The sequence below is a fragment of the Nerophis ophidion genome, linkage group LG28 (assembly GCF_033978795.1).
Source record: "Nerophis ophidion isolate RoL-2023_Sa linkage group LG28, RoL_Noph_v1.0, whole genome shotgun sequence".
Classification (NCBI taxonomy): domain Eukaryota; kingdom Metazoa; phylum Chordata; class Actinopteri; order Syngnathiformes; family Syngnathidae; genus Nerophis; species Nerophis ophidion.
In genome coordinates, this window is record NC_084638.1 from 35,232,468 (window position 1) to 35,260,336 (window position 27,869).

Genomic DNA, 27,869 nt, shown 5'->3' on the forward strand with positions numbered 1-27,869 from the left:
ACAACACCTCCAGGCAACTTCAACACTTTACTAATACCCTCCTCCATTCACATCCCATCTCCCCGGATTATAAACAACTCAAATGTACTTCTAATGTATATACTTGTTCTTATGCTATGTGAACTCACTATGTTCTCTGCTGGCTGTACATATCCTACTAAATGAGACCTACACTGTTTCAATGTCCACATTTCTCTGTTGATGCAATTGTTGATGACTGAAGTACTGATATCAACCAAAGCTCCTCATCCCACCCCCCAGATTGTAAATAATGTAAATAATTCAATGTACATACTATGATGATTAACTTGTGTGATGACTGTATTATGTTGATAGTATATATTTGTACCATGAATTGATTAACGTGGACCCCGACTTAAAGAAGTTGAAAAACTTATTGGGGTGTTACCATTTAGTGGTCAATTGTACGGAATATGTACTGAACTGTGCAATCTACTAAAAAAAGTATCAATCAATCAATCAATCAATCAATCAAAGTACTTCAACATAAATACTACATCACAAATTCTACATCATAAATACTACATAATGATACCTCAACATAAATACCACATCAGAAATACTTCAACATAAATACCACATCTGAAATACTTCAACATAAATACCACATCTGAAATACTACATCAGAAATACTTCAACATCAATATTACATCAGAAATACTACATCACAAATACTACATAATCAATACCTCAACACAAATACCACATCAGAAATGCTATATCAGAAATACTACATTAGAAATACTTCAACATAAGTCATAATTAGTGTTTTTACACTACTTATATAATGTCATACTTGTCAATGTTTACTACTATGATCAATAATATAGCATGTCATGTTTACTACTATGATCAATAATATAGCATGTCATGTTTACTACTATGATCAATAATATAGCATGTCATGTTTACTACTATGATCAATAATATAGCATGTCATGTTTACTACTATGATCAATAATATAGCATGTCATGTTTACTACTATGATCAATAATATAGCATGTCATGTTTACTACTATGATCAATAATATAGCATGTCATGTTTACTACTATGATCAATAATATATCATGTCATGTTTACTACTATGATCAATAATATAGCATGTCATGTTTACTACTATGATCAATAATATAGCATGTCATGTTTACTACTATGATCAATAATATAGCATGTCATGTTTACTACTATGATCAATAATATAGCATGTCATGTTTACTACTATGATCAATAATATATCATGTCATGTTTACTACTATGATCAATAATATATCATGTCATGTTTACTACTATGATCAATAATATAGCATGTCATGTAATATAGGAGATGAATAATTGTGAGTAAGTATTAGTGTACAAAGTGAAGTAGATGTTAATAATGGTAGTCAGAAGTGTGAAGGACTTTGTTAAAGTGTGCCGAGGACTTAGTGTAAGTGTGGAAAGGACTTAGTTTAAGTGTGGAAAGGACTTAGTTTAAGTGTGGAGAGGACTTGGTTAAAGCGTGGAGAGGACTTTGTTAAAGTGTGGCGAGGACTTAGTTTAAGTTTGGAGAGGACATAGTTAAAGTGTGGAGAGGACTTAGTTTAAGTGTGGAAAGGACTTAGTTTAAGTGTGGAAAGGACTTTGTTAAAGTGTGAAGAGGACTTTGTTAAAGTGTGGCGAGGACTTGGTTTAAGTGTGGAGAGGACATAGTTAAAGTGTGGAGATGACTTAGTTTAAGTGTGGAAATGACTTAGTTTAAGCGTGGAAAGGACTTAGTTTAAGTGTGAAGAGGAATTTGTTAAAGTGTGACGAGGACTTAGTGTAAGTGTGGAGAGGACTTAGTTTAAGTGTGGAAAGGACTTACTTTAAGTGTGGAGAGGACTTGGTTAAAGCGTGGAGAGGACTTAGTTAAAGTGTGGAAATGACTTAGTTTAAGTGTGGAGAGGACATAGTTAAAGTGTGGAGAGGACTTAGTTTAAGTGTGGAGATGACTTGGTTTAAGTGGGGAAAGGACTTAGTTTAAGTGTGAAGAGGACATAGTTAATGTGTGGAGTGGACTTGGTTAAAGTGTGGAGAGGTCTTAGTTAAAGTGTGGAAAGGACTTAATTTAAGTGTGGAGAGGACATAGTAAAAGTGTAGAGACGACTTAGTTTAAGTGTGGAGATGACTTAGTTAAAGTGTGGAGATGACTTAGTTTAAGTGTGGAGAGGACATAGTTAAAGTGTGGAGATGACTTAGTTTAGGTGTGGAGAGGACTTAGTTAGTAGGTGAGTGATGATGCAACATGGCAGCAGTGTGTGGGAGAGGACTTAGTTAAAGTGTGGAGAGGACTTAGTTAAAGTGTGGAGAGGACTTAGTTAAAGTGTGGAGATGACTTAGTTTAAGTGTGGAGAGGACATAGTTAATGTGTGGAGATGACTTAGTTTAAGTGTGGAGAGGACATGGTTAAAGTGTGGAGATGACTTAGTTTAAGTGTGGAGAGGACTTAGTTAGTAGGTGAGTGATGATGCAACATGGCAGCTGTGTGTGGGAGAGGACTTAGTTAGTAGGTGAGTGATGATGCAACATGGCAGCAGTGTGTGGGAGATGACTTAGTTAGTAGGTGAGTGATGATGCAACATGGCAGCAGTGTGTGGGAGAGGACTTAGTTAGTAGGTGAGTGATGATGCAACATGGCAGCAGTGTGTGGGAGAGGACTTAGTTAGTAGGTGAGTGATGATGCAACATGGCAGCAGTGTGTGGGAGAGGACTTAGTTAGTAGGTGAGTGATGATGCAACATGGCAGCAGTGTGTGGGAGAGGACTTGGTTAGTAGGTGAGTGATGATGCAACATGGCAGCAGTGTGTGGGAGAGGACTTAGTTAGTGGGTGAGTGATGATGCAACATGGCAGCAGTGTGTGGGAGATGACTTAGTTAGTAGGTGAGTGATGATGCAACATGGCAGCAGTGTGTGGGAGATGACTTAGTTAGTAGGTGAGTGATGATGCAACATGGCAGCAGTGTGTGGGAGAGGACTTAGTTAGTAGGTGAGTGATGATGCAACATGGCAGCAGTGTGTGGGAGATGACTTAGTTAGTAGGTGAGTGATGATGCAACATGGCAGCAGTGTGTGGGAGAGGACTTAGTTAGTAGGTGAGTGATGATGCAACATGGCAGCAGTGTGTGGGAGAGGACTTAGTTAGTAGGTGAGTGATGATGCAACATGGCAGCAGTGTGTGGGAGAGGACTTAGTTAGTAGGTGAGTGATGATGCAACATGGCAGCAGTGTGTGGGAGAGGACTTAGTTAGTAGGTGAGTGATGATGCAACATGGCAGCAGTGTGTGGGAGAGGACTTAGTTAGTAGGTGAGTGATGATGCAACATGGCAGCAGTGTGTGGGAGAGGACTTGGTTAGTAGGTGAGTGATGATGCAACATGGCAGCAGTGTGTGGGAGATGACTTAGTTAGTAGGTGAGTGATGATGCAACATGGCAGCAGTGTGTGGGAGACGACTTAGTTAGTAGGTGAGTGATGATGCAACATGGCAGCAGTGTGTGGGAGAGGACTTAGTTAGTAGGTGAGTGATGATGCAACATGGCAGCAGTGTGTGGGAGAGGACTTGGTTAGTAGGTGAGTGATGATGCAACATGGCAGCAGTGTGTGGGAGAGGACTTAGTTAGTGGGTGAGTGATGATGCAACATGGCAGCAGTGTGTGGGAGAGGACTTAGTTAGTAGGTGAGTGATGATGCAACATGGCAGCTGTGTGTGGGAGAGGACTTAGTAGGTGAGTGATGATGCAACATGGCAGCAGTGTGTGGGAGAGGACTTAGTTAGTAGGTGAGTGATGATGCAACATTGCAGCAGTGTGTGGGAGAGGACTTAGTTAGTAGGTGAGTGATGATGCAACATGGCAGCAGTGTGTGGGAGACGACTTAGTTAGTAGGTGAGTGATGATGCAACATGGCAGCAGTGTGTGGGAAAGGACTTAGTTAGTAGGTGAGTGATGATGCAACATGGCAGCAGTGTGTGGGAGAGGACTTAGTTAGTAGGTGAGTGATGATGCAACATGGCAGCAGTGTGTGGGAGAGGACTTAGTTAGTAGGTGAGTGATGATGCAACATGGCAGCAGTGTGTGGGAGAGGACTTAGTTAGTAGGTGAGTGATGATGCAACATGGCAGCAGTGTGTGGGAGAGGACTTAGTTAGTAGGTGAGTGGTGCTGCAACATGGCAGCAGTGTGTGGGAGAGGACTTAGTTAGTAGGTGAGTGGTGCTGCAACATGGCAGCAGTGTGTGGGAGAGGACTTAGTTAGTAGGTGAGTGATGATGCAACATGGCAGCAGTGTGTGGGAGAGGACTTAGTTAGTAGGTGAGTGATGATGCAACATGGCAGCAGTGTGTGGGAGAGGACTTAGTTAGTAGGTGAGTGATGATGCAACATGGCAGCAGTGTGTGGGAGATGACTTAGTTAGTAGGTGAGTGATGATGCAACATGGCAGCAGTGTGTGGGAGAGGACTTAGTTAGTAGGTGAGTGATGATGCAACATGGCAGCAGTGTGTGGGAGAGGACTTGGTTAGTAGGTGAGTGATGATGCAACATGGCAGCAGTGTGTGGGAGAGGACTTAGTTAGTGGGTGAGTGATGATGCAACATGGCAGCAGTGTGTGGGAGAGGACTTAGTTAGTAGGTGAGTGATGATGCAACATGGCAGCTGTGTGTGGGAGAGGACTTAGTAGGTGAGTGATGATGCAACATGGCAGCAGTGTGTGGGAGAGGACTTGGTTAGTAGGTGAGTGATGATGCAACATGGCAGCAGTGTGTGGGAGAGGACTTAGTTAGTGGGTGAGTGATGATGCAACATGGCAGCAGTGTGTGGGAGAGGACTTAGTTAGTAGGTGAGTGATGATGCAACATGGCAGCTGTGTGTGGGAGAGGACTTAGTAGGTGAGTGATGATGCAACATGGCAGCAGTGTGTGGGAGAGGACTTAGTTAGTAGGTGAGTGATGATGCAACATTGCAGCAGTGTGTGGGAGAGGACTTAGTTAGTAGGTGAGTGATGATGCAACATGGCAGCAGTGTGTGGGAGACGACTTAGTTAGTAGGTGAGTGATGATGCAACATGGCAGCAGTGTGTGGGAAAGGACTTAGTTAGTAGGTGAGTGATGATGCAACATGGCAGCAGTGTGTGGGAGAGGACTTAGTTAGTAGGTGAGTGATGATGCAACATGGCAGCAGTGTGTGGGAGAGGACTTAGTTAGTAGGTGAGTGATGATGCAACATGGCAGCAGTGTGTGGGAGAGGACTTAGTTAGTAGGTGAGTGGTGCTGCAACATGGCAGCAGTGTGTGGGAGAGGACTTAGTTAGTAGGTGAGTGGTGCTGCAACATGGCAGCAGTGTGTGGGAGAGGACTTAGTTAGTAGGTGAGTGATGATGCAACATGGCAGCAGTGTGTGGGAGAGGACTTAGTTAGTAGGTGAGTGATGATGCAACATGGCAGCAGTGTGTGGGAGAGGACTTAGTTAGTAGGTGAGTGATGATGCAACATGGCAGCAGTGTGTGGGAGAGGACTTAGTTAGTAGGTGAGTGGTGCTGCAACATGGCAGCAGTGTGTGGGAGAGGACTTAGTTAGTAGGTGAGTGGTGCTGCAACATGGCAGCAGTGTGTGGGAGAGGACTTAGTTAGTAGGTGAGTGATGATGCAACATGGCAGCAGTGTGTGGGAGACGACTTAGTTAGTAGGTGAGTGGTGCTGCAACATGGCAGCAGTGTGTGGGAGAGGACTTAGTTAGTAGGTGAGTGATGATGCAACATTGCAGCAGTGTGTGGGAGATGACTTAGTTAGTAGGTGAGTGATGATGCAACATGGCAGCAGTGTGTGGGAGAGGACTTAGTTAGTAGGTGAGTGATGATGCAACATGGCAGCAGTGTGTGGGAGAGGACTTAGTTAGTAGGTGAGTGATGATGCAACATGGCAGCAGTGTGTGGGAGAGGACTTAGTTAGTAGGTGAGTGATGATGCAACATGGCAGCAGTGTGTGGGAGAGGACTTAGTTAGTAGGTGAGTGATGATGCAACATGGCAGCAGTGTGTGGGAGATGACTTAGTTAGTAGGTGAGTGATGATGCAACATGGCAGCAGTGTGTGGGAGAGGACTTAGTTAGTAGGTGAGTGATGATGCAACATGGCAGCAGTGTGTGGGAGAGGACTTAGTTAGTAGGTGAGTGATGATGCAACATGGCAGCAGTGTGTGGGAGAGGACTTAGTTAGTAGGTGAGTGATGATGCAACATGGCAGCAGTGAGTGGGAGAGGACTTAGTTAGTAGGTGAGTGATGATGCAACATGGCAGCAGTGTGTGGGAGAGGACTTAGTTAGTAGGTGAGTGATGATGCAACATGGCAGCAGTGAGTGGGAGAGGACTTAGTTAGTAGGTGAGTGATGATGCAACATGGCAGCAGTGTGTGGGAGAGGACTTAGTTAGTAGGTGAGTGATGATGCAACATGGCAGCAGTGAGTGGGAGAGGACTTAGTTAGTAGGTGAGTGATGATGCAACATGGCAGCAGTGTGTGGGAGAGGACTTAGTTAGTAGGTGAGTGATGATGCAACATGGCAGCAGTGAGTGGGAGAGGACTTAGTTAGTAGGTGAGTGATGATGCAACATGGCAGCAGTGTGTGGGAGATGACTTAGTTAGTAGGTGAGTGATGATGCAACATGGCAGCAGTGTGTGGGAGAGGACTTAGTTAGTAGGTGAGTGGTGCTGCAACATGGCAGCAGTGTGTGGGAGAGGACTTAGTTAGTAGGTGAGTGGTGCTGCAACATGGCAGCAGTGTGTGGGAGAGGACTTAGTTAGTAGGCGAGTGATGATGAAACATGGCAGCAGTGTGTGGGAGACGACTTAGTTAGTAGGTGAGTGGTGCTGCAACATGGCAGCAGTGTGTGGGAGAGGACTTAGTTAGTAGGTGAGTGATGATGCAACATGGCAGCAGTGTGTGGGAGATGACTTAGTTAGTAGGTGAGTGATGATGCAACATGGCAGCAGTGTGTGGGAGATGACTTAGTTAGTAGGTGAGTGATGATGCAACATTGCAGCAGTGTGTGGGAGAGGACTTAGTTAGTAGGTGAGTGATGATGCAACATGGCAGCAGTGTGTGGGAGATGACTTAGTTAGTAGGTGAGTGATGATGCAACATGGCAGCAGTGTGTGGGAGATGACTCAGTTAGTAGGTGAGTGATGATGTAACATGGCAGCAGTGTGTGGGAGAGGACTTAGTTAGTAGGTGAGTGATGATGCAACATGGCAGCAGTGTGTGGGAGAGGACTTAGTTAGTAGGTGAGTGATGATGCAACATGGCAGCAGTGAGTGGGAGAGGACTTAGTTAGTAGGTGAGTGATGATGCAACATGGCAGCAGTGTGTGGGAGAGGACTTAGTTAGTAGGTGAGTGGTGCTGCAACATGGCAGCAGTATGTGGGAGAGGACTTAGTTAGTAGGTGAGTGATGATGCAACATGGCAGCAGTGTGTGGGAGAGGACTTAGTTAGTAGGTGAGTGATGATGCAACATGGCAGCAGTGTGTGGGAGAGGACTTAGTTAGTAGGTGAGTGATGATGCAACATGGCACCAGTGTGTGGGAGAGGACTTAGTTAGTAGGTGAGTGATGATGCAACATGGCAGCAGTGTGTGGGAGAGGACTTAGTTAGTAGGTGAGTGATGATGCAACATGGCAGCAGTGTGTGGGAGAGGACTTAGTTAGTAGGTGAGTGGTGCTGCAACATGGCAGCAGTGTGTGGGAGAGGACTTAGTTAGTAGGTGAGTGATGATGCAACATTGCAGCAGTGTGTGGGAGAGGACTTAGTTAGTAGGTGAGTGGTGATGCAACATGGCAGCAGTGTGTGGGAGATGACTTAGTTAGTAGGTGAGTGATGATGCAACATGGCAGCAGTGTGTGGGAGATGACTTAGTTAGTAGGTGAGTGATGATGCAACATGGCAGCAGTGTGTGGGAGATGACTTAGTTAGTAGGTGAGTGATGATGCAACATGGCAGCAGTGTGTGGGAGAGGACTTAGTTAGTAGGTGAGTGATGATGCAACATGGCAGCAGTGTGTGGGAGAGGACTTAGTTAGTAGGTGAGTGATGATGCAACATGGCAGCAGTGAGTGGGAGAGGACTTAGTTAGTAGGTGAGTGATGATGCAACATGGCAGCAGTGTGTGGGAGAGGACTTAGTTAGTAGGTGAGTGATGATGCAACATGGCAGCAGTGTGTGAGAGGACTTAGTTAGTAGGTGAGTGATGATGCAACATGGCAGCAGTGTGTGGGAGATGACTTAGTTAGTAGGTGAGTGATGATGCAACATGGCAGCAGTGTGTGGGAGAGGACTTAGTTAGTAGGTGAGTGATGATGCAACATGGCAGCAGTGTGTGGGAGAGGACTTAGTTAGTAGGTGAGTGATGATGCAACATGGCAGCAGTGAGTGGGAGAGGACTTAGTTAGTAGGTGAGTGATGATGCAACATGGCAGCAGTGTGTGGGAGAGGACTTAGTTAGTAGGTGAGTGATGATGCAACATGGCAGCAGTGTGTGAGAGGACTTAGTTAGTAGGTGAGTGATGATGCAACATGGCAGCAGTGTGTGGGAGAGGACTTAGTTAGTAGGTGAGTGATGCTGCAACATGGCAGCAGTGTGTGGGAGATGACTTAGTTAGTAGGTGAGTGGTGCTGCAACATGGCAGCAGTATGTGGGAGAGGACTTAGTTAGTAGGTGAGTGATGATGCAACATGGCAGCAGTATGTGGGAGAGGACTTAGTTAGTAGGTGAGTGATGATGCAACATGGCAGCAGTGTGTGGGAGAGGACTTAGTTAGTAGGTGAGTGGTGCTGCAACATGGCAGCAGTATGCGGGAGAGGACTTAGTTAGTAGGTGAGTGATGATGCAACATGGCAGCTGTGCGATTGAGTGTATTTTAGTAGTCACTTGACAGAAGGACAGCTGACATCATTCATCCCTTTTAGGATCAAACTTCATTCACTCGTTCCATCTTTCACTTGGCTTGTTGGTGCAGGTGCAACACAGCAAAGTACAAAGTACACAAGCAGTGAAGTTACCACACAACACTTTGCATCAGTCCATCTTAGATGAGCTCTGGGTGTTGTTGATCGCATAGTAGAGTTTTTACTTGCACTCACAGACGCGGCGACCAACTGTAGTTACTGACAGTGGTTTTCTGAAGTGTCCCTGAGCCCATGTGGTGATATCCTTTACACACAGATGCATTCTCTTTGTACTTGCCATTTACACAAGGTGACAACTTCACTGCTTTTGGGGTTTTTACTTGGACTCCCAACCAATTAGAGTCAACTCATGCTCTATTTTCCGACACACACACACACACACACACACACACACACACACACACACACACACACACACACACACACACACACACACACACACACACACACACACACACACACACACACACAGAAGAAGAATATTTGAGTGTTGGAGTTTGACAGAAACTTTCCACTTTGTATTAAAAGTAGGAGAGTGTGAGTAATGAATGTGTGTGCATGAACCCACTCACTCACTCACTCATTATCTCCACACTTTGGCACACGCTCGCTCACGCACGCACACACACACACACACACACACACACACACACACACGTTTTATATTGTATTAATGATGATAAAACTGTCCTGCAGCGTTTAAGTGACCTACTTGACGACTTCACTGGCACCAGCTGTGTGTGTATAGATCCACTTATTTAAATATCCACATACACACACACACACACACGTGCACAGACACACACACACCATACACGCAATAAAAGTCCTGTGGAAACTTCTCTGGCCGAGCAGGTAAGAACCAGGCGAGAGAAAACCCGAGCCGATTCGGAATCGCAGGACCGTGTCCGTGTCTGCCGTCAGCACAAAGGTTGCACTCGTGCACACTCGCCGTCCTTTCACATCCCAAGATCCTTTGCGTGCTCAACTGTGAAAATGATTTCCGACATGGCGACGCGAAGCAGAGCGTAAAGAGCGACTTTAAAATGTGACTGGAGCTTTATTTATTCATTTCAAACAGCTGAAATATATATATCTTGCATATATATTATATTACATATAGTACATTTGTGTTCAAATATGAGACCTCCACTATTGTAATGTTGACTGACCTCCATGCGCTTCACCCCTGTCTTTACCCCCAAAAAACAGCCACACATCTGGCCATTGCAGACGGCTGGGTGCCTGGAGCTTTTTTCAACATTGGAAGTAAAGCTTTACATCTTTGAATTTACTTTTTTGACTTAATTGCGTTTTATTAAGGTGTGGCCAGAGTTGTGAAGTATTGTTATCGTGTGCGTCCATCTACCGATATTAGTTATTGCTGTTTTTTGTGTACATTTGCAATTAAGTACATTAAATGTGAAAGACATGTTAATTAAGTAAAGTGTTGCTTCTGGGACATCTTAAAGGTACAGGTGCCACAACAACTAGCATACACATAAATCCATCACTAACTAATTATTCCAAGCCTTAGATCGCTTGTCAACACGTGACACGTCCCCATGGCAACAATCTCCCATGATGAGTCAGTACTAACCTATATGAGTATATATATATATATATATATATATATATATATATATATATATATATATATATATAGTGGAGGTTACTGTGCTTTATCCGTAATACAGTGCTCAATACCAGGGATAGAGAGGAGTATACGTTAGGTCAGGGAAAAACACAGAGGCTATATCATCCCTACAAGCCTGTTTTGCAGGTTTCCCTGCTCTTCAGGGGACTTTATTTAATTATCTGTGGTTGCTACATATATATATATAGGGTACATTACATGGGGCCATTTTTGCACAGTAGCGATTGCTTGTCTGTGAGTGCTCGGAATCTTTTAGTTGTGTGAGACAACGGCTTGTTTTGATATTCATCATGCAGCTGGTCCAATTGGACCTTCAATACGACCTACCAGCAACTAAAAAAGAAGAAATACCAGGAAACGAGAAAACCTAGTGTGTGTGTGTGTGTGTGTGTGTGTGTGTGTGTGTGTGTGACAATCAGCGGTACTTTCACTTTAACATACTCTGGTCCAACCCTCATTCAGTAAAAACGTTATCACAGACATTGGACACAAATTTCTTGCAGTCATTGACAAGTGCTTCCCCAAAAAACATGTACTCAGGAAGATATTGAACAGGAACACATTGAAACTTAGCTACAGCTGCATGATGAATATCAAACAAGCCACTGACTCACTGTGGTAGAAAAGTCATCCTGTTCGTGACGCCAATAATATGTGGTGGAAAAGTCCGAATCTTAAACAGGAATAATTGAGAGTTTGTTACAACAGTTTTATTTACTCAAAATCAGATGGTACAAAGTTGGATTGAATGGATATGATTACAGACAGTGTCTCATGAGACGAAAGAAGGTGGGCCCTCTGGAAAGGAAGTAAAAAGAGCGCACATCAGGCTTGGCCCTCCCTTCTTATTTATACGCTCCCTGATGGCCAGATTGTAGCATAACAACTTATGTAACTGTCCAATGTTCAAATATCACCCCACAACAGAACTAGCACTTGGTCAGGGTGACTTGACCTCTTATGTCGTGTCCCTCCCAACGCATTCAGTTTAGAGGTAACCCTAGGACAGACATTTTTCCACTACACACACAACCAAAAGATTCTGAGCACTCACAGACAAGCAATCGCTAACGACTCTAACACCACAGATAGCTGCCATTGCAGACAAAGTATTAACATCCCACTCAATGGAAACTTTAAAAGCATCAGTTGTGTATATATATATACTGTGTGTGTATATATATATATATATATATATATATATATATATATATATATATTAGGGCTGCAACTAATGATTAATTTGATAATCGATTAATCTGTTGATTATTACTTCAATTAATTAATTAATTAATAATCGAATAAAAAAGACAAACTACATTTCTATCCTTTCCAATACTTTATTTTAAAAAAACGCATACTGGCACCATGTCCTTTCCACTTGCCAAACATAACAATAACAAGGCAAGTGTTAGAAACATGTTTTTTTTCTACAAAGTGCACCATTGTCATGCACAATAGCAATCATTTTGCTTCGGGGAATTTCAGAGCTGGCTACTACCTATTCCAACCATTCTGCAATGTTGGATGCTGGATGTCTTTCCTCTAGTGGCATGGTGGTAAGGGAGATTGACTTCATATTAGAGTCTCCAATTTAGTGGCATGTATTGCCAAGGTAGGCTACACTTGTCCACACATCAGTGGTCAGAAGAATTTTGCTCTGGGTGGCTTTATGTCAGTTTACAAAGCTTGAAATGTCTGCTCGTACTTCCTCTCCATCAGTTTTGGTAAAATGGGTCCTCCAGGGACATCCAACGAATCGATGACTAAATTAATCGCCAACTATTTTTTAGAATCGATTAGTTGTTGCAGCCCTAATATATATATATATATATATATATATATATATATATATATATATATATATATATATATATATATATATATGTATATGTATAGTACTCATAGTGTGACTGTAAAAAGGTAAGAATGTGGAGTATTTGCAGAAAGTGTTTGTGGAAGGAAGGCTGCTGGAATAAGTGTCCACTGGAGAGTTGAGTTGTGTAAATATGATGAGGAGATGAGAGTGGAAAAGTGTTTAAAAGCAACCTGAGGGCTTCTTCTAAACATCCACACATCTCCCCTGAGAGGCAATTAAAAAGGAAACAAATCACCCTCAGGTTGTCTGCTAATCACGTTTGTACCTCACAATATTACACTGCAGGACCACAACTAGGACTAGAACTAGAACTATTACCATTAATATAACCATAACTATAACCATAACCATGGCCATAGCCTGCTTGGCACTCAGCATCATGAGTTGACATTGGGGTTTAAATCACCAAAAATGATTCCCGGGCGGGGCCACTGCTGCTGCTCACTGCTCCCCTCACCTACTATGGAGGTGGAACAAGGGTGATGGCTCAAATGCATAGAATAATTTCACAACACCTATATATATATATATATATATATATATATATATATATATATATACATATATATATATGACTGCATGTTAGATAAGGATGATGTCATCTAAAGTTGCCTTCTTTCAGTCAGTCAAGACAGAAGTAAAGCCTTTGAAGGAGTTGCTCTTCATCTTCATGTTGTCAAATCAGCAGCATGAATATTTCATGCAGGACTATTTGATCCAGCAGGACTCTGATAATTGTTTTTATTGACTCACTTCTCATATTTAATCGGGCGGCAAGGAATCATACGCAGGGTGGGCCAAACCGGAGGAGAATGCTAAATGTCAACAAAACATCTCCGCTTGTCTTCTTCCTAACACCAAATACCCCTGAAGATGGAAGTTCAACACCTCACATACCAATGTTGGCTTACATTCAGCTCACCAAGAGGTACAACCCCCGTTTCCATATGAGTTGGTAAATTGTGTTAGATGTAAATATAAACAGAATACAATGATTTGCAAATCCTTTTCAAGCCATATTCAGTTGAATATGCTACAAAGACAACATATTTGATGTTCAAACTCATAAACTTCATTTTTTTTCTTTGCAAATAATAATTAACTTAGAATTTCATGGCTGCAACACGTGCCAAAGTAGTTGGGAAAGGGCATGTTCACCACTGTGTTACATCACATTTTCTTTTAACAACACTCAATAAACATTTGGGAACTGAGGAAACTAATTGTTGAAGCTTTGAAAGTGGAATTCTTTCACATTCTTGGTTTATGTAGAGCTTCAGTCCTTCAACAGTCCGGGGTCTCCGCTGTCCTATTTTAGGCTTCATAATGTGCCACACATTTTTCATGGGAGACAGGTCTGGACTGCAGGCGGGCCAGGAAAGTACCCGCACTCTTTTACTACGAAGTCACGCTGTTGTAACACTTGTCTTGCTGAAATAAGCAGGGGCGTCCATGACAACGTTGCTTGGATGACAACATATGTTGCTCCAAAACATGTATTTACCTTTCAGCATTAATGGCGCCTTCACAGATGTGTAAGTTACCCATGCCTTGGGCACTAATACACCCCCATACCGTCACACATGCTGGCTTTTACACTTTATGCCTATAACAATCCGAATGGTTGTTTACTTCTTTGTTCCGGAGGACACCACGTCCACCGTTTCCAAATATACTTTGAAATGTGGACTTGTCAGACCACAGAACACTTTTCCACTTTGCATCAGTCCATCTTAGATGAGCTCGGGCCCAGCCAAGCCGGCGGCGTTCTTGGGTGTTGTTGATAAATGGGTTTTGCTTTGCATAGTAGAGTTTTAACTTGCACTTAGAGATGTAGCGACCAACTGTAGTTACTGACAGTGGTTTTATGAAGTGTTCCTGAGCCCATGTGGTGATATCCTTTACACACAGATGTCGGCTTTTGATGCAGTACCGCCTGAGGGATCAAAAGTCCGTAATATCTTTGCTTACGTGTAGTGATTTCTCCAGATTCTCTGAACCTTTTGATGATTTTACGGAGCGTAGATTCTAAAATCCCTAAATTCCTTGCAATAGCTGGTTGAGAAATGTTGTTCTAAAACTGTTTGACAATTTGCTTACAAAGTGGTGACCCTCACCCCATCCTTGTTTGTGAATGACTTAGCATTTCATGGAAGCTGCTTTTATACTCAATCATGGCACCCACCTGTTCCCAATTAGCTTGCACACCTGTGGGATGTTCCAAATAAGTGTTTGATGAGCATTCCTCAACTTTATCAGTATTTATTGCCACCTTTCCCAACTTCTCTGTCACGCGTTGCTGGCATCAAATTCTAAAGTTAATGATTATTTGCCAAAAAATCAAGTTTATGAGTTTGAACATCAAATATGTTGTCTTTGTAGCATATTCAACTGAATATGGGTTGAAAAGGATTTGCAAATCATTGTATTCTGTTTATATTTACATCTAACACAAGTTCCCAACTCATATGGAAACAGGGTTTGTAAATGAGCTGCCAAACATGTAAGGTGCCATCTAAAACCACTTTAAATCAGTATGTTGTCATCCAAAAACACTTTAAATCTGTTTGCTACCATCTAAAAACACACTGAAAATGTATGTTACTATCTAAAAACACTAAAAATGTAAGTTGCCATCTAAAAACACGCTAAAAATGTCTGTTACTATCTTAAAACACACTAAAATGTCTGTTACCATCTTAAAACACACTAAAATGTATGTTACCAATTTGAAACACACTAAAATGTCTGTTACCATCTTAAAACACACTAAAATGTATGTTACCATATTGAAACACGCTAAAATGTATGTTACCATATTGAAACACACTAAAATGTCTGTTACCATCTTAAAACACACTAAAATGTCTGTTACCATATTGAAACACACTAAAATGTATGTTACCATATTGAAACACACTAAAAATGTCTGTTACCATCTTAAAACACACTAAAATGTCTGTTACCATATTGAAACACACTAAAATGTATGTTACCATATTGAAACACACTAAAAATGTCTGTTACCATCTTAAAACACACTAAAATGTATGTTACCATATTGAAACACTAAAATGTATGTTAGAATCTTAAAACACACTAAAAATGTCTGTTACTATCTTAAAACACACTAAAATGTATGTTACATCTTAAAACACACTTATAATGTATGTTACCATCTGAAAACACTTTAAATCTGTATGTTACCATCTAAAAACACTTTTGATATGTATGTTACCATCTAAAAACACTCTAAAAATGTAAGTTACCATCCTAAAACACACAAAAAATGTATGTTACCATCTAAAATCACACTAAAAATGTCTGTTACCATCTTAAAAACACTAAAAATGGATGTTACCATCTTAAACACACTTAAAATGTATCTAAAAACATGCCATATAATGTTATCATCTAAAACCACAATACAAATGTATGTTACCATCTTAAAACACACTAAAGTTGTATTTTACTATCTAAAAACACTGAAAATGTATGACTATCTAAAACCACAAAAAATGTATGTTACCATCTAAAAAGACTTTCAAAATGTAAGTTATCGTCCAAAAACACAAACAATGTCTGTTACCATTTAGAAAAAAAACACTAAAAAGTGTGTTACCATCTAAAAACATACTAAAAATGCATTTTACTATCTAGAAACACCATTAAAGTAGGTTGCCACCCTAAAACACAGTAAAAATGTATGTTACCATCTTAAAAAACAATCAAAATGTATGTGGCGTGTGGTTGCAAGCCCGATACGGGTGTGAACAAGCAGCATGTCATGAGTGTCAACAACCTTGAACGTGAGAGAGCAGAGTTTCATGCAGCAGACGTGATAGAAGCCGTATCAGCCCAGCAGTCACCTGACCAGCAAGTAACTCCTGGGAGGAAGAAGCCATTAGGCTTGGATTTTCTCCAACTATTCACAGCTTCATTTGGAGACTTTTCTGCAGGCGCTGACAAGAGCCAATATCCCTCTGGGGGGGGATAAAGACGTGTCGGTGCATTGCTGCATTCACAATCCTTAAAGGAGCGCTACGTCAATAACAGAGGCTCGCTTTTTTCTGCCAAGCTTTTCAAAATAAACTTTTCCCACTGCTCGAAAACTGTCAATACACCACTTTGTTTTGAAACAATCCTCAAGTGTAAAAACTAGAGTGTAAAAAGACTATAGTTTACAAACTAAACTGTCAAAACTACAGTGTAAAACTAAGGTGTAAAAATTACAGTGTAAAAACTACAGTGTAAAAACTAGAGAGTAAAAATGTTAGTGTGAAAACTAGAGTGTAAAAACTGTAGTGTAAAACTAAAATGTAAAAACAATGTTGTGAAAACGATAATGTAAAAACCATAGTATAAAAACTAGTGGGAAAACTATAGTGTAAAAACTATCATGTAAAAACTATAGTGTACAACTATAGTGTAAAAACTATAGTGTTAAAACTAGTGTTAAAAACTATAGTGTAAAAATTATAGTGGAAAAACTATATTGTAAAAAGTATAGTGTAAAAACTACAGTATAGTGTGAAAACAATAGTGGGAAAAGTTGAGAGAAAAAACTATAGTGTAAAAAATATGGCGTAAAACTATAATGTAAAAACTATAGTGTACAAGGTACTATCTCAAAACTACAGTGTAAAATTAAGGTGTAAAAATTATAGTGTAAAAACTATAGAGTAAAACTATAGTGGAAAAACTAAACTGTAAAAAGTATAGTGGAAAAACTACAGTATAGTGTGAAAACAGTGGGAAAATTAGAGAGTAAAAACTATAGTGTAAAAAATATAGCGTAAAAACTATAGTGTAAAAACTTTACTGTAAAACTAAAATGTGAAAACCACAGTGTAAAAACGATATTATGAAAACAATAATGTAAAAACCATAGTATAAAAACTAGTGGGAAAACTATAGTGTAAAAACTATAGTGTAAAACTATAGTGGAAAAACTATATTGTAAAAACCAAAGTGTAAATCTATAATAGAAAAACTATAGTGTTAAAACTATAGTGGGAAAATTAGAGAGTAAAAACTATAGTGTAAAAATATGGCTTAAAACTATAGTGTAAAAAATATAGTGTAAAACTAAAATGTGAAAACTACAGTGTAAAAACAATATTGTGAAAACTATAATGTAAAAACCATAGTATAAAAATTAGTGGGAAAACTATAGTGTAAAAACTATAGTGTAAAACTAGAGTGTTAAAACTATAGTGTAAAAACTATAGTGTAAAAACTATAGTGTAAAAAACTTTAGTGTGAAAACTATAGTGGAAAAACTATAGTGGAAAAACTATAGTGTGGAAACTATAGTTGTAAAACTATTGTGTAAAAAATATAGTGTCAAAACTATAGTGGAAAAACTATAGTGTGAAAACTATAGTGTGAAAATTATAGTGTAAAAACTATAGTGTAAAAACTATAGTGGAAAAACTATATTGTACAAACTATATTGTACAAACTATAGTGTAAAAACTATGGTCTGAAAACCATAGTGTAAAAACTAATGTGAAAACTGTAGTGTAAAACTAAAGTGTAAAAATGATAGTGTAAAAACCATAGTATAAAAACTAATGGGAAAACTATAGTGTGAAAATTATAATGTAAAAACTATAATGTGAAAACTGTAGTGTATAACTACAGTGTAAAAATGATAGTGTAAAAACTGTAGTGTAAAACCTATAGTGGGAAAACTATAGTGTGAAAACTATAGTGAAAACTGTAGTGTAAAAACAATAGTGTAAAAACTACAATGTGAAAACTATAGTGGGAAAACTATAGTGAAAATTGTAGTGTAAAAACTATAGTGTAAAAACCATAGTATAAAAACTAGTGGGAAAACTATAGTGTAAAAACTAGTGTGAAAACTAATGTGAAAACTGTAGTGTAAAACTAAAGTGTAACAATGATAGTGTACAAACCATAGTATAAAAACTAGTGTAAAAACTATAGTGTAAAAACTAGTGTTAAAAACTGTAGTATAAAAACTATAGTGTAAAAAACTATAGTGTGACAACTATAGTGTAAAACTAAAATGTAAAAACTATATTGTGAAAACTATAATGTAAAAACCATAGTATTAAAACTATAGTAAGAAAACTATAGTGTAAAACTTAAGTGTAAAAATTTGACTAAAAAATATAGTGTAAAAATATGGAGTAAAAACTATAGAGTGAAAACTAGTGTTAAAACCGTAGTGTAAAAACTTAAGTATAAAAATGATAGTGTAAAAATGTAACAACAGTTCAAGACTTAGTTAATGAACACACCTGCCTCTGTCATGAACACACCTGACTCAGTTAATGAACACACCTGTCTCTGTTATGAACACACCTGACTCAGTTAATGAACACACCTGTCTCTGTTATGAAGACACCTGACTCAGTTAATGAACACACCTGTCTCTGTTATGAACACACCTGACTCGGTTAATGAACACACCTGTCTCTGTTATGAACACACCTGACTCAGTTAATGAACACACCTGTCTCTGTTATGAACACACCTGACTCAGTTAATGAACACACCTGTCTCTGTTATGAACACACCTGACTCGGTTAATGAACACACCTGTCTCTGTTATGAACACACCTGACTCAGTTAATGAACACACCTGTCTCTGTTATGAACACACCTGACCCGGTTAATGAACACACCTGTCTCTGTTATGAACACACCTGACTCAGTTAATGAACACACCTGTCTCTGTTATGAACACACCTGACCCGGTTAATGAACACACCTGTCTCTGTTATGAACAAACCTGACTCAGTTAATGAACACACCTGTCTCTGTTATGAACACACCTGACTCAGTTAATGAACACACCTGTCTCTGTTATGAACACACCTGACCCGGTTAATGAACACACCTGTCTCTGTTATGAACACACCTGACTCAGTTAATGAACACACCTGTCTCTGTTATGAACACACCTGACTCAGTTGATGAACACACCTGTCTCTGTTATGAACACACCTGACTCGGTTAATGAACACACCTGCCTCTGTTATGAGCACACCTGACTCAGTTAATGAACACACCTGTCTCTGTTAGGAACACACTTCAAAAGTATCCATACACCACCACCATGCTTGACGGTAGGTGTGGTGTTCCTGGGATTTCAGGCCTGTGCACTTTCTGCACGCTAACAAGTATGTTTTGTTGTGGGCAACAACAGAGGAGCTGGTACTAGACTGTCCTGTTACTGGTACTAGTCTGTCCTGTTACTGGTACTAGTCTGTTCTGTTACTGGTACTAGACTGTCCTGTTGGCACATGTTGTGTTTGTGTGTTGCATGTCGCACAACATGACAACAGGTTTTGTTGTGCGATACTGTGTACATACTGTATATAACTCTTAAATGTCACTATTATTATCAGTATCATTGATACTGTACAGTATATTGCTCTTAAATGTCACTATTATTATCATTATTCATGCAACGTAGCAATACTGTGTACATACTGTATATAACTCTTAAATGTCACTATTATTATCATTATTCATGCAACGTAGCAATACTGTGTACATACTGTATATAACTCTTAAATGTCACTATTATTATCATTATTCATGCAACGTAGCAATACTGTGTACATACTGTATATAACTCTTAAATGTCACTATTATTATCATTATTCATGCAACGTAGCAATACTGTGTACATACTGTATATAACTCTTAAATGTCACTATTATTATCATTATTCATGCAACGTAGCAATACTGTGTGCATGGCAACTTTGAATTGAGTGCAAACTTTTAGATGGCAAACAAACAGCTGCTAAAAAGGAGACCATGCAGGGCGGCACCTGCTGTTGTTATGTGTGGATGTGGAGCAAACACAACTCTGCCTGCATCACTAACATTCTTCTAAGTGCTGGACCAGGTAGGACAGCGTAGGCGGTGGACCAGGACCCTACCTTTGCTGATGTCCTGGTACTCCATCCACAGTTGCCTCTGGACCTGCTTGTTGGGGTACCAGATGGTGCAGGACTCCTGGAAGCCGTACATGGCCTCCTGAACATAGTGGTTGCCAAAGTCCTGCAGGATCTTCTCAAAGTCGCCGCGCTGAGTCGCTCCGTCCAGGGAGTGGATGGCAGCACTGAACCCTGGCACACACACACACACACACACACACATATATATACTTATATATATATATATATATATATATATATATATATAAAGTTTCTGTGGTAGAAAATGAAGTTTGGCGACTAAGTGCGAGGCGGAGGGTGTCAGTCCTGCACGGAGCAGAGTGTGGCGGAACATTCCGTCTGTCAAGGTTGTCACACGTTAATCAGCGAGCGCTCGCCTCGGCCCGTTGCCGTGGCAACACCTTGCTCGCCGCGACGGCAGTGAGGAGGAGACTGACTTAGTGTTGCAGGAGAGTGAGAGCACGCCACTTAGTTAGCTTCAGCTAACACCTTTCTGATGTCACTTCCTGCTTTCTCTTCAGTCCTCATTAGTGTTCACAAACACACCTTTCTTCCGTCTTTGTGTAACTCACTTTGATGTCCACAAACACACCTTTCTTCCATCTTTGTGTAACTCACTTTGATGTTCACAAACACACCTTTCTTCCATCTTTGTGTAACTCACTTTGATGTTCACAAACACACCTTTCTTCCATCTTTGTGTAACTCACTTTGATGTTCACAAACACACCTTTCTTCCATCTTTGTGTAACTCACTTTGATGTTCACAAACACACCTTTCTTCCGTCTTTGTGTAACTCACTTTGATGTTCACAAACACACCTTTCTTCCGTCTTTGTGTAACTCACTTTGATGTTCACAAACACACCTTTCTTCCGTATTTGTTTAGCTCACTTTGATGTTCACAAACACACCTTTCTTCCATATTTGTGTAACTCACTTTGATGTTCACAAACACACCTTTCTTCCATATTTGTTTAGCTCACTTTGATGTTCACAAACACACCTTTCTTCCGTCTGTTTAGCTCACTCTGATGTTCACAAACACACCTTTCTTCCATCTTTGTGTAACTCACTTTGATGTTCACAAACACACCTTTCTTCCATCTTTGTGTAACTCACTTTGATGTTCACAAACACACCTTTCTTCCATCTTTGTGTAACTCACTTTGATGTTCACAAACACACCTTTCTTCCATATTTGTTTAGCTCACTCTGATGTTCACAAACACACCTTTCTTCCGTCTTTGTGTAACTCACTTTACTTTGATGTTCACAAACACACCTTTCTTCCATATTTGTTTAGCTCACTTTGATGTTCACAAACACACCTTTCTTCCGTCTTTGTTTAGCTCACTTTGATGTTCACAAACACACCTTTCTTCCATATTTGTTTAGCTCACTTTGATGTTCACAAACACACCTTTCTTCCATCTTTGTGTAACTCACTTTGATGTTCACAAACACACCTTTCTTCCGTCTTTGTTTAGCTCACTTTGATGTTCACAAACACACCTTTCTTCCATATTTGTTTACCTCACTTTGATGTTCACAAACACACCTTTCTTCCATATTTGTGTAACTCACTTTGATGTTCACAAACACACCTTTCTTCCATATTTGTTTAGCTCACTTTGATGTTCACAAACACACCTTTCTTCCGTCTTTGTTTAGCTCACTCTGATGTTGACAAACACACCTTTCTTCCATCTTTGTGTAACTCACTTTGATGTTCACAAACACACCTTTCTTCCATCTTTGTGTAACTCACTTTGATGTTCACAAACACACCTTTCTTCCATCTTTGTGTAACTCACTTTGATGTTCACAAACACACCTTTCTTCCATATTTGTTTAGCTCACTCTGATGTTCACAAACACACCTTTCTTCCGTCTTTGTGTAACTCACTTTACTTTGATGTTCACAAACACACCTTTCTTCCATATTTGTTTAGCTCACTTTGATGTTCACAAACACACCTTTCTTCCATATTTGTTTACCTCACTTTGATGTTCACAAACACACCTTTCTTCCATATTTGTGTAACTCACTTTGATGTTCACAAACACACCTTTCTTCCATATTTGTTTAGCTCACTTTGATGTTCACAAACACACCTTTCTTCCGTCTTTGTTTAGCTCACTCTGATGTTGACAAACACACCTTTCTTCCATCTTTGTGTAACTCACTTTGATGTTCACAAACACACCTTTCTTCCATCTTTGTGTAACTCACTTTGATGTTCACAAACACACCTTTCTTCCATCTTTGTGTAACTCACTTTGATGTTCACAAACACACCTTTCTTCCATATTTGTTTAGCTCACTCTGATGTTCACAAACACACCTTTCTTCCGTCTTTGTGTAACTCACTTTACTTTGATGTTCACAAACACACCTTTCTTCCATATTTGTTTAGCTCACTTTGATGTTCACAAACACACCTTTCTTCCGTCTTTGTTTAGCTCACTTTGATGTTCACAAACACACCTTTCTTCCATATTCGTTTAGCTCACTTTGATGTTCACAAACACACTTTTCTTCCATCTTTGTGTAACTCACTTTGATGTTCACAAACACCTTTCTTCCGTCTTTGTTTAGCTCACTTTGATGTTCACAAACACCTTTCTTCCATCTTCATGTAACTCACTTTGATGTTTTTGCAGGTACTAATACACAATTTGGGGTACAAATACCCAGTTTGGGGATACTAATACACAGTTTGGGGGTACTACTACCCAGTTGTAGTATTGGTAAGTGTGTGTTTACCTTGAGATAAGACCCACTGGTTGAGTTTGACGTGGTAGAGCACCGAGCGAAGACTCCAACGTTGAACAAGTGGGTAACCTGACACCTCGCTGTAGTTCACCAGGCCTGCAAGTACACCAAGTATACTTCAGAACGCAGTACTCACGTTCATATACTTCATAACACAGTACTGACATTCATATACTTTGTATATATAAATATATATATGTATAAATTGGTGATGAGGGGGATGTGGCTCCTCCACACTCAAGGTGACATCTTGTAAGTGAAGGAAGACAAGAGGAATTTTTTTCAAACTCTGTCACTTAGGAAAGGAGAAGAGAGAAAGTTGCTGGTGTGAAAACTTGAATGATGAGGGACTTTGTGTGAACTATGAGTCACTGACTGGGTCCTGGGACTAAGTCTGTGTGAACTATGAGTCACTGACTGGGTCCTGGGACTAAGTCTGTGTGAACTATGAGTCACTGACTGGGTCCTGGGACTAAGTCTGTGTGAACTATGAGTCACTGACTGGGTCCTGGGACTAAGTCTGTGTGAACTATGAGTCACTGACTGGGTCCTGGGACTAAGTCTGTATGAACTATGAGTCACTGACTGGGTCCTGGGACTAAGTCGGTATGAACTATGAGTCACTGACGGGGTCCAGGGACTAAGTCGGTATGAACTATGAGTCACTGACTGGGTCCTGGGACTAAGTCTGTGTGAACCATGAGTCACTGACTGGGTCCTGGGACTAAGTCTGTGTGAACTATGAGTATCTGACTGGGTCCTGGGACTAAGTCGGTATGAACTATGAATCACTGACTGGGTCCTGGGACTAAGTCTGTGTGAACTATGAGTCACTGACTGGGTCCTGGGACTAAGTCTGTATGAACTATGAGCCACTGACTGGGTCCTGGGACTAAGTCTGTGTGAACTATGAGTCACTGACTGGGTCCTGGGACTAAGTCGGTATGAACTATGAGTCACTGACTGGGTCCTGGGACTAAGTCGGTATGAACTATGAGTCACTGACTGGGTCCTGGGACTAAGTCTGTGTGAACTATGAGTCACTGACTGGGACCTGGGACTAAGTTTGTGTGAACTATGAGTATCTGACTGGGTCCTGGGACTAAGTCGGTATGAACTATGAGTCACTGACTGGGTCCTGGGACTAAGTCTCTGTGAACTATGAGTATCTGACTGGGTCCTGGGACTAAGTCGGTATGAACTATGAGTCACTGACTGGGTCCTGGGACTAAGTCTGTGTGAACTATGAGTCACTGACTGGGTCCTGGGACTAAGTCAGTGTGAACTATGAGTCACTGACTGGGTCCTGGGACTAAGTCTGTGTGAACTATGAGTATCTGACTGGGTCCTGGGACTAAGTCGGTATGAACTATGAATCACTGACTGGGTCCTGGGACTAAGTCTGTGTGAACTATGAGTCACTGACTGGGTCCTGGGACTAAGTCTGTATGAACTATGAGTCACTGACTGGGTCCTGGGACTAAGTCTGTGTGAACTATGAGTCACTGACTGGGTCCTGGGACTAAGTCTGTATGAACTATGAGTCACTGACTGGGTCCTGGGACTAAGTCGGTATGAACTATGAGTCACTGACGGGGTCCTGGGACTAAGTCGGTATGAACTATGAGTCACTGACTGGGTCCTGGGACTAAGTCTGTGTGAACTATGAGTCACTGACTGGGTCCTGGGACTAAGTCTGTGTGAACTATGAGTATCTGACTGGGTCCTGGGACTAAGTCGGTATGAACTATGAATCACTGACTGGGTCCTGGGACTAAGTCTGTGTGAACTATGAGTCACTGACTGGGTCCTGGGACTAAGTCTGTATGAACTATGAGTCACTGACTGGGTCCTGGGACTAAGTCTGTGTGAACTATGAGTCACTGACTGGGTCCTGGGACTAAGTCGGTATGAACTATGAGTCACTGACGGGGCCCTGGGACTAAGTCGGTATGAACTATGAGTCACTGACTGGGTCCTGGGACTAAGTCTGTGTGAACTATGAGTCACTGACTGGGACCTGGGACTAAGTCTGTGTGAACTATGAGTATCTGACTGGGTCCTGGGACTAAGTTGGTATGAACTATGAGTCACTGACTGGGTCCTGGGACTAAGTCTGTGTGAACTATGAGTCACTGACTGGGTCCTGGGACTAAGTCTGTGTGAACTATGAGTATCTGACTAGGTCCTGGGACTAAGTCGGTATGAACTATGAGTCACTGACTGGGTCCTGGGACTAAGTCTGTGTGAACTATGAGTATCTGACTGGGTCCTGGGACTAAGTCGGTATGAACTATGAGTCACTGACTGGGTCCTGCGACTAAGTCTGTGTGAACTATGAGTCACTGACTGGGACCTGGGACTAAGTCTGTGTGAACTATGAGTATCGGACTGGGTCCTGGGACTAAGTTGGTATGAACTATGAGTCACTGACTGGGTCCTGGGACTAAGTCTGTGTGAACTATGAGTCACTGACTGGGTCCTGGGACTAAGTGTGTATGAACTATGAGTCACTGACTGGATCCTGGGACTATGTCCTCACAGCGAGCACACATGTGAGTCCTAACTGGGTTAAACATACTAGTCCACTGAGGTCTTGGAACTAACTCACCTCAGTCAGACCGTTAGCATGCTAGCATTTTAAACACAATTTTCATGTACACACCTCGGAGTAATAGATTCTGTTGCTTGACGTATGTTAAAGTTAGCATTTTAGCATGCTATCTTTTTAGCTAATTCTACACGTATACACCCAGCATGTTCACATTAGCATGCTGGCTTTTTTTTCTTTTTGCTAATTTTTATACACCTCAATATTTGGGAACTTGATAAAATTAGCATGCTATCTTTTTTTAGTGTCATATATTCGGGCATTTCACGAATGCTAACTGTATGCATGTCAATGTTAAGATGTTAGTACAGTACTGTTAGCTTCATAAAAGGTTGTAGTCCACTGAGATCTTAGAACTAACTCGCCTCAGTCATAACGTTAGCATGCTAGCATTTTAAACACAATTTTCAGGAACACACCTCCGAGTAATACATTCTGGTGCTTGACGTATGCTACAGTTAGCATTTTAGCATGCTAGTTCTTTAGCTAATTCTGCACATATTCACCCCTGCATCGAACATTTGTTAAATTATTCACATTAGCATGCTAGCTTTTATTTCTTTTTGCTAATTTTTATACACCTTAATATTTTGGAACTTGATAAAATTAGCATGCTAACTTTTTTTGGTGCTAATTTTGCATTTTGTTGTTTTTTTGTGTGCAAATTTTTACACAACTTAATATTGTGCAACTTGATACAAATAGCATGCTAGCTTTTTTGATGCTAATTTTGCAGGGGTTTTTTTGCCAATTTTTATACACCTGAATATTTTGGAACTTGATAAAATTAGCATGCTAGCTTTTTTTTATGCCAATTTTTATACAACTTAATATTTTGCAATCTGATAAAATTAGCATGCTAGCTTTTTTTTATGCCAATTTTTATACAACTTAATATTTTGCAATCTGATAAAATTAGCATGCTAGCTTTTTTTAGTGTCATATATTCACGAATGCTAAATGTACGCATGCTATCGCTAACATGTTAGCATAGTACCGTTAGCTTCAAAAACTCATTTTGCTAATTTTTTTATCTTTTTTGTTATGACTAAACTTGATCTGGCCGGCTGGTACAACAGATCTTGGATCAGATCTGAGATGTTTGTGTTGCTTAGTTGGGTCTGATCCTAACAAATGTCTGGGTTAGTATAAAATGTACTCATGAATAAATACTCTGTCCTCTCCTGAGACTCCTGGATGTCATCCTATTTCAAGTCTGCAATCATTCAAGTCCTGGTTCCTGTGCAACATCAAGTCCTAGTTCCTGTGCAACATCAAGTCCTGGTTCCTGTGCAACATCAAGTCCTAGTTCCTGTGCAACATCAAGTCCTAGTTCCTGTGCAACATCAAGTCCTGGTTCCTGTGCAACATCAAGTCCTAGTTCCTGTGCAACATCGAGTCCTGGTTCCTGTGCAACATCAAGTCCTGGTTCCTGTGCAACATCGAGTCCTAGTTCCTGTGCAACATCGAGTCCTGGTTCCTGTGCAACATCAAGTCCTGGTTCCTGTGCAACACCAAGTCTTAGTTCCTGTGCAACATCAAGTCCTAGTTCCTGTGCAACATCAAGTCCTGGTTCCTGTGCAACATCAAGTCCTAGTTCCTGTGCAACATCGAGTCCTGGTTCCTGTGCAACATCGAGTCCTAGTTCCTGTGCAACATCAAGTCCTAGTTCCTGTGCAACATCAAGTCCTAGTTCCTGTGCAACATCAAGTCCTGGTTCCTGTGCAACATCAAGTCCTAGTTCCTGTGCAACATCAAGTCCTGGTTCCTGTGCAACATCAAGTCCTAGTTCCTGTGCAACATCAAGTCCTGGTTCCTGTGCAACATCAAGTCCTAGTTCCTGTGCAACATCAAGTCCTGGTTCCTTTGCAACATCAAGTCCTAGTTCCTGTGCAACATCAAGTCCTGGTTCCTGTGCAACATCGAGTCCTAGTTCCTGTGCAACATCGAGTCCTGGTTCCTGTGCAACATCAAGTCCTAGTTCCTGTGCAACATCAAGTCCTGGTTCCTG

The 27,869-nt window shown here is 40.7% G+C and overlaps 1 protein-coding gene across 7 annotated transcripts in view; it reads right to left on the reverse strand.

The window, feature by feature from the left end:
• The window catches only part of LOC133545078 (astrotactin-1-like), a 204,152-nt gene that overhangs the window by 61,729 nt on the left and 114,554 nt on the right, over window positions 1-27,869 (reverse strand). For all 7 annotated transcript variants that reach the window (XM_061890395.1, XM_061890392.1, XM_061890394.1 and 4 more), the window contains exons 16-17: window positions 23,239-23,343; window positions 20,451-20,639 (exon numbers count right to left, since the gene is read on the reverse strand). In XM_061890395.1, coding sequence (XP_061746379.1) covers window positions 20,451-20,639; window positions 23,239-23,343 — 294 coding nt within the window. The remainder of the gene's footprint in view (window positions 1-20,450; window positions 20,640-23,238; window positions 23,344-27,869) is intronic.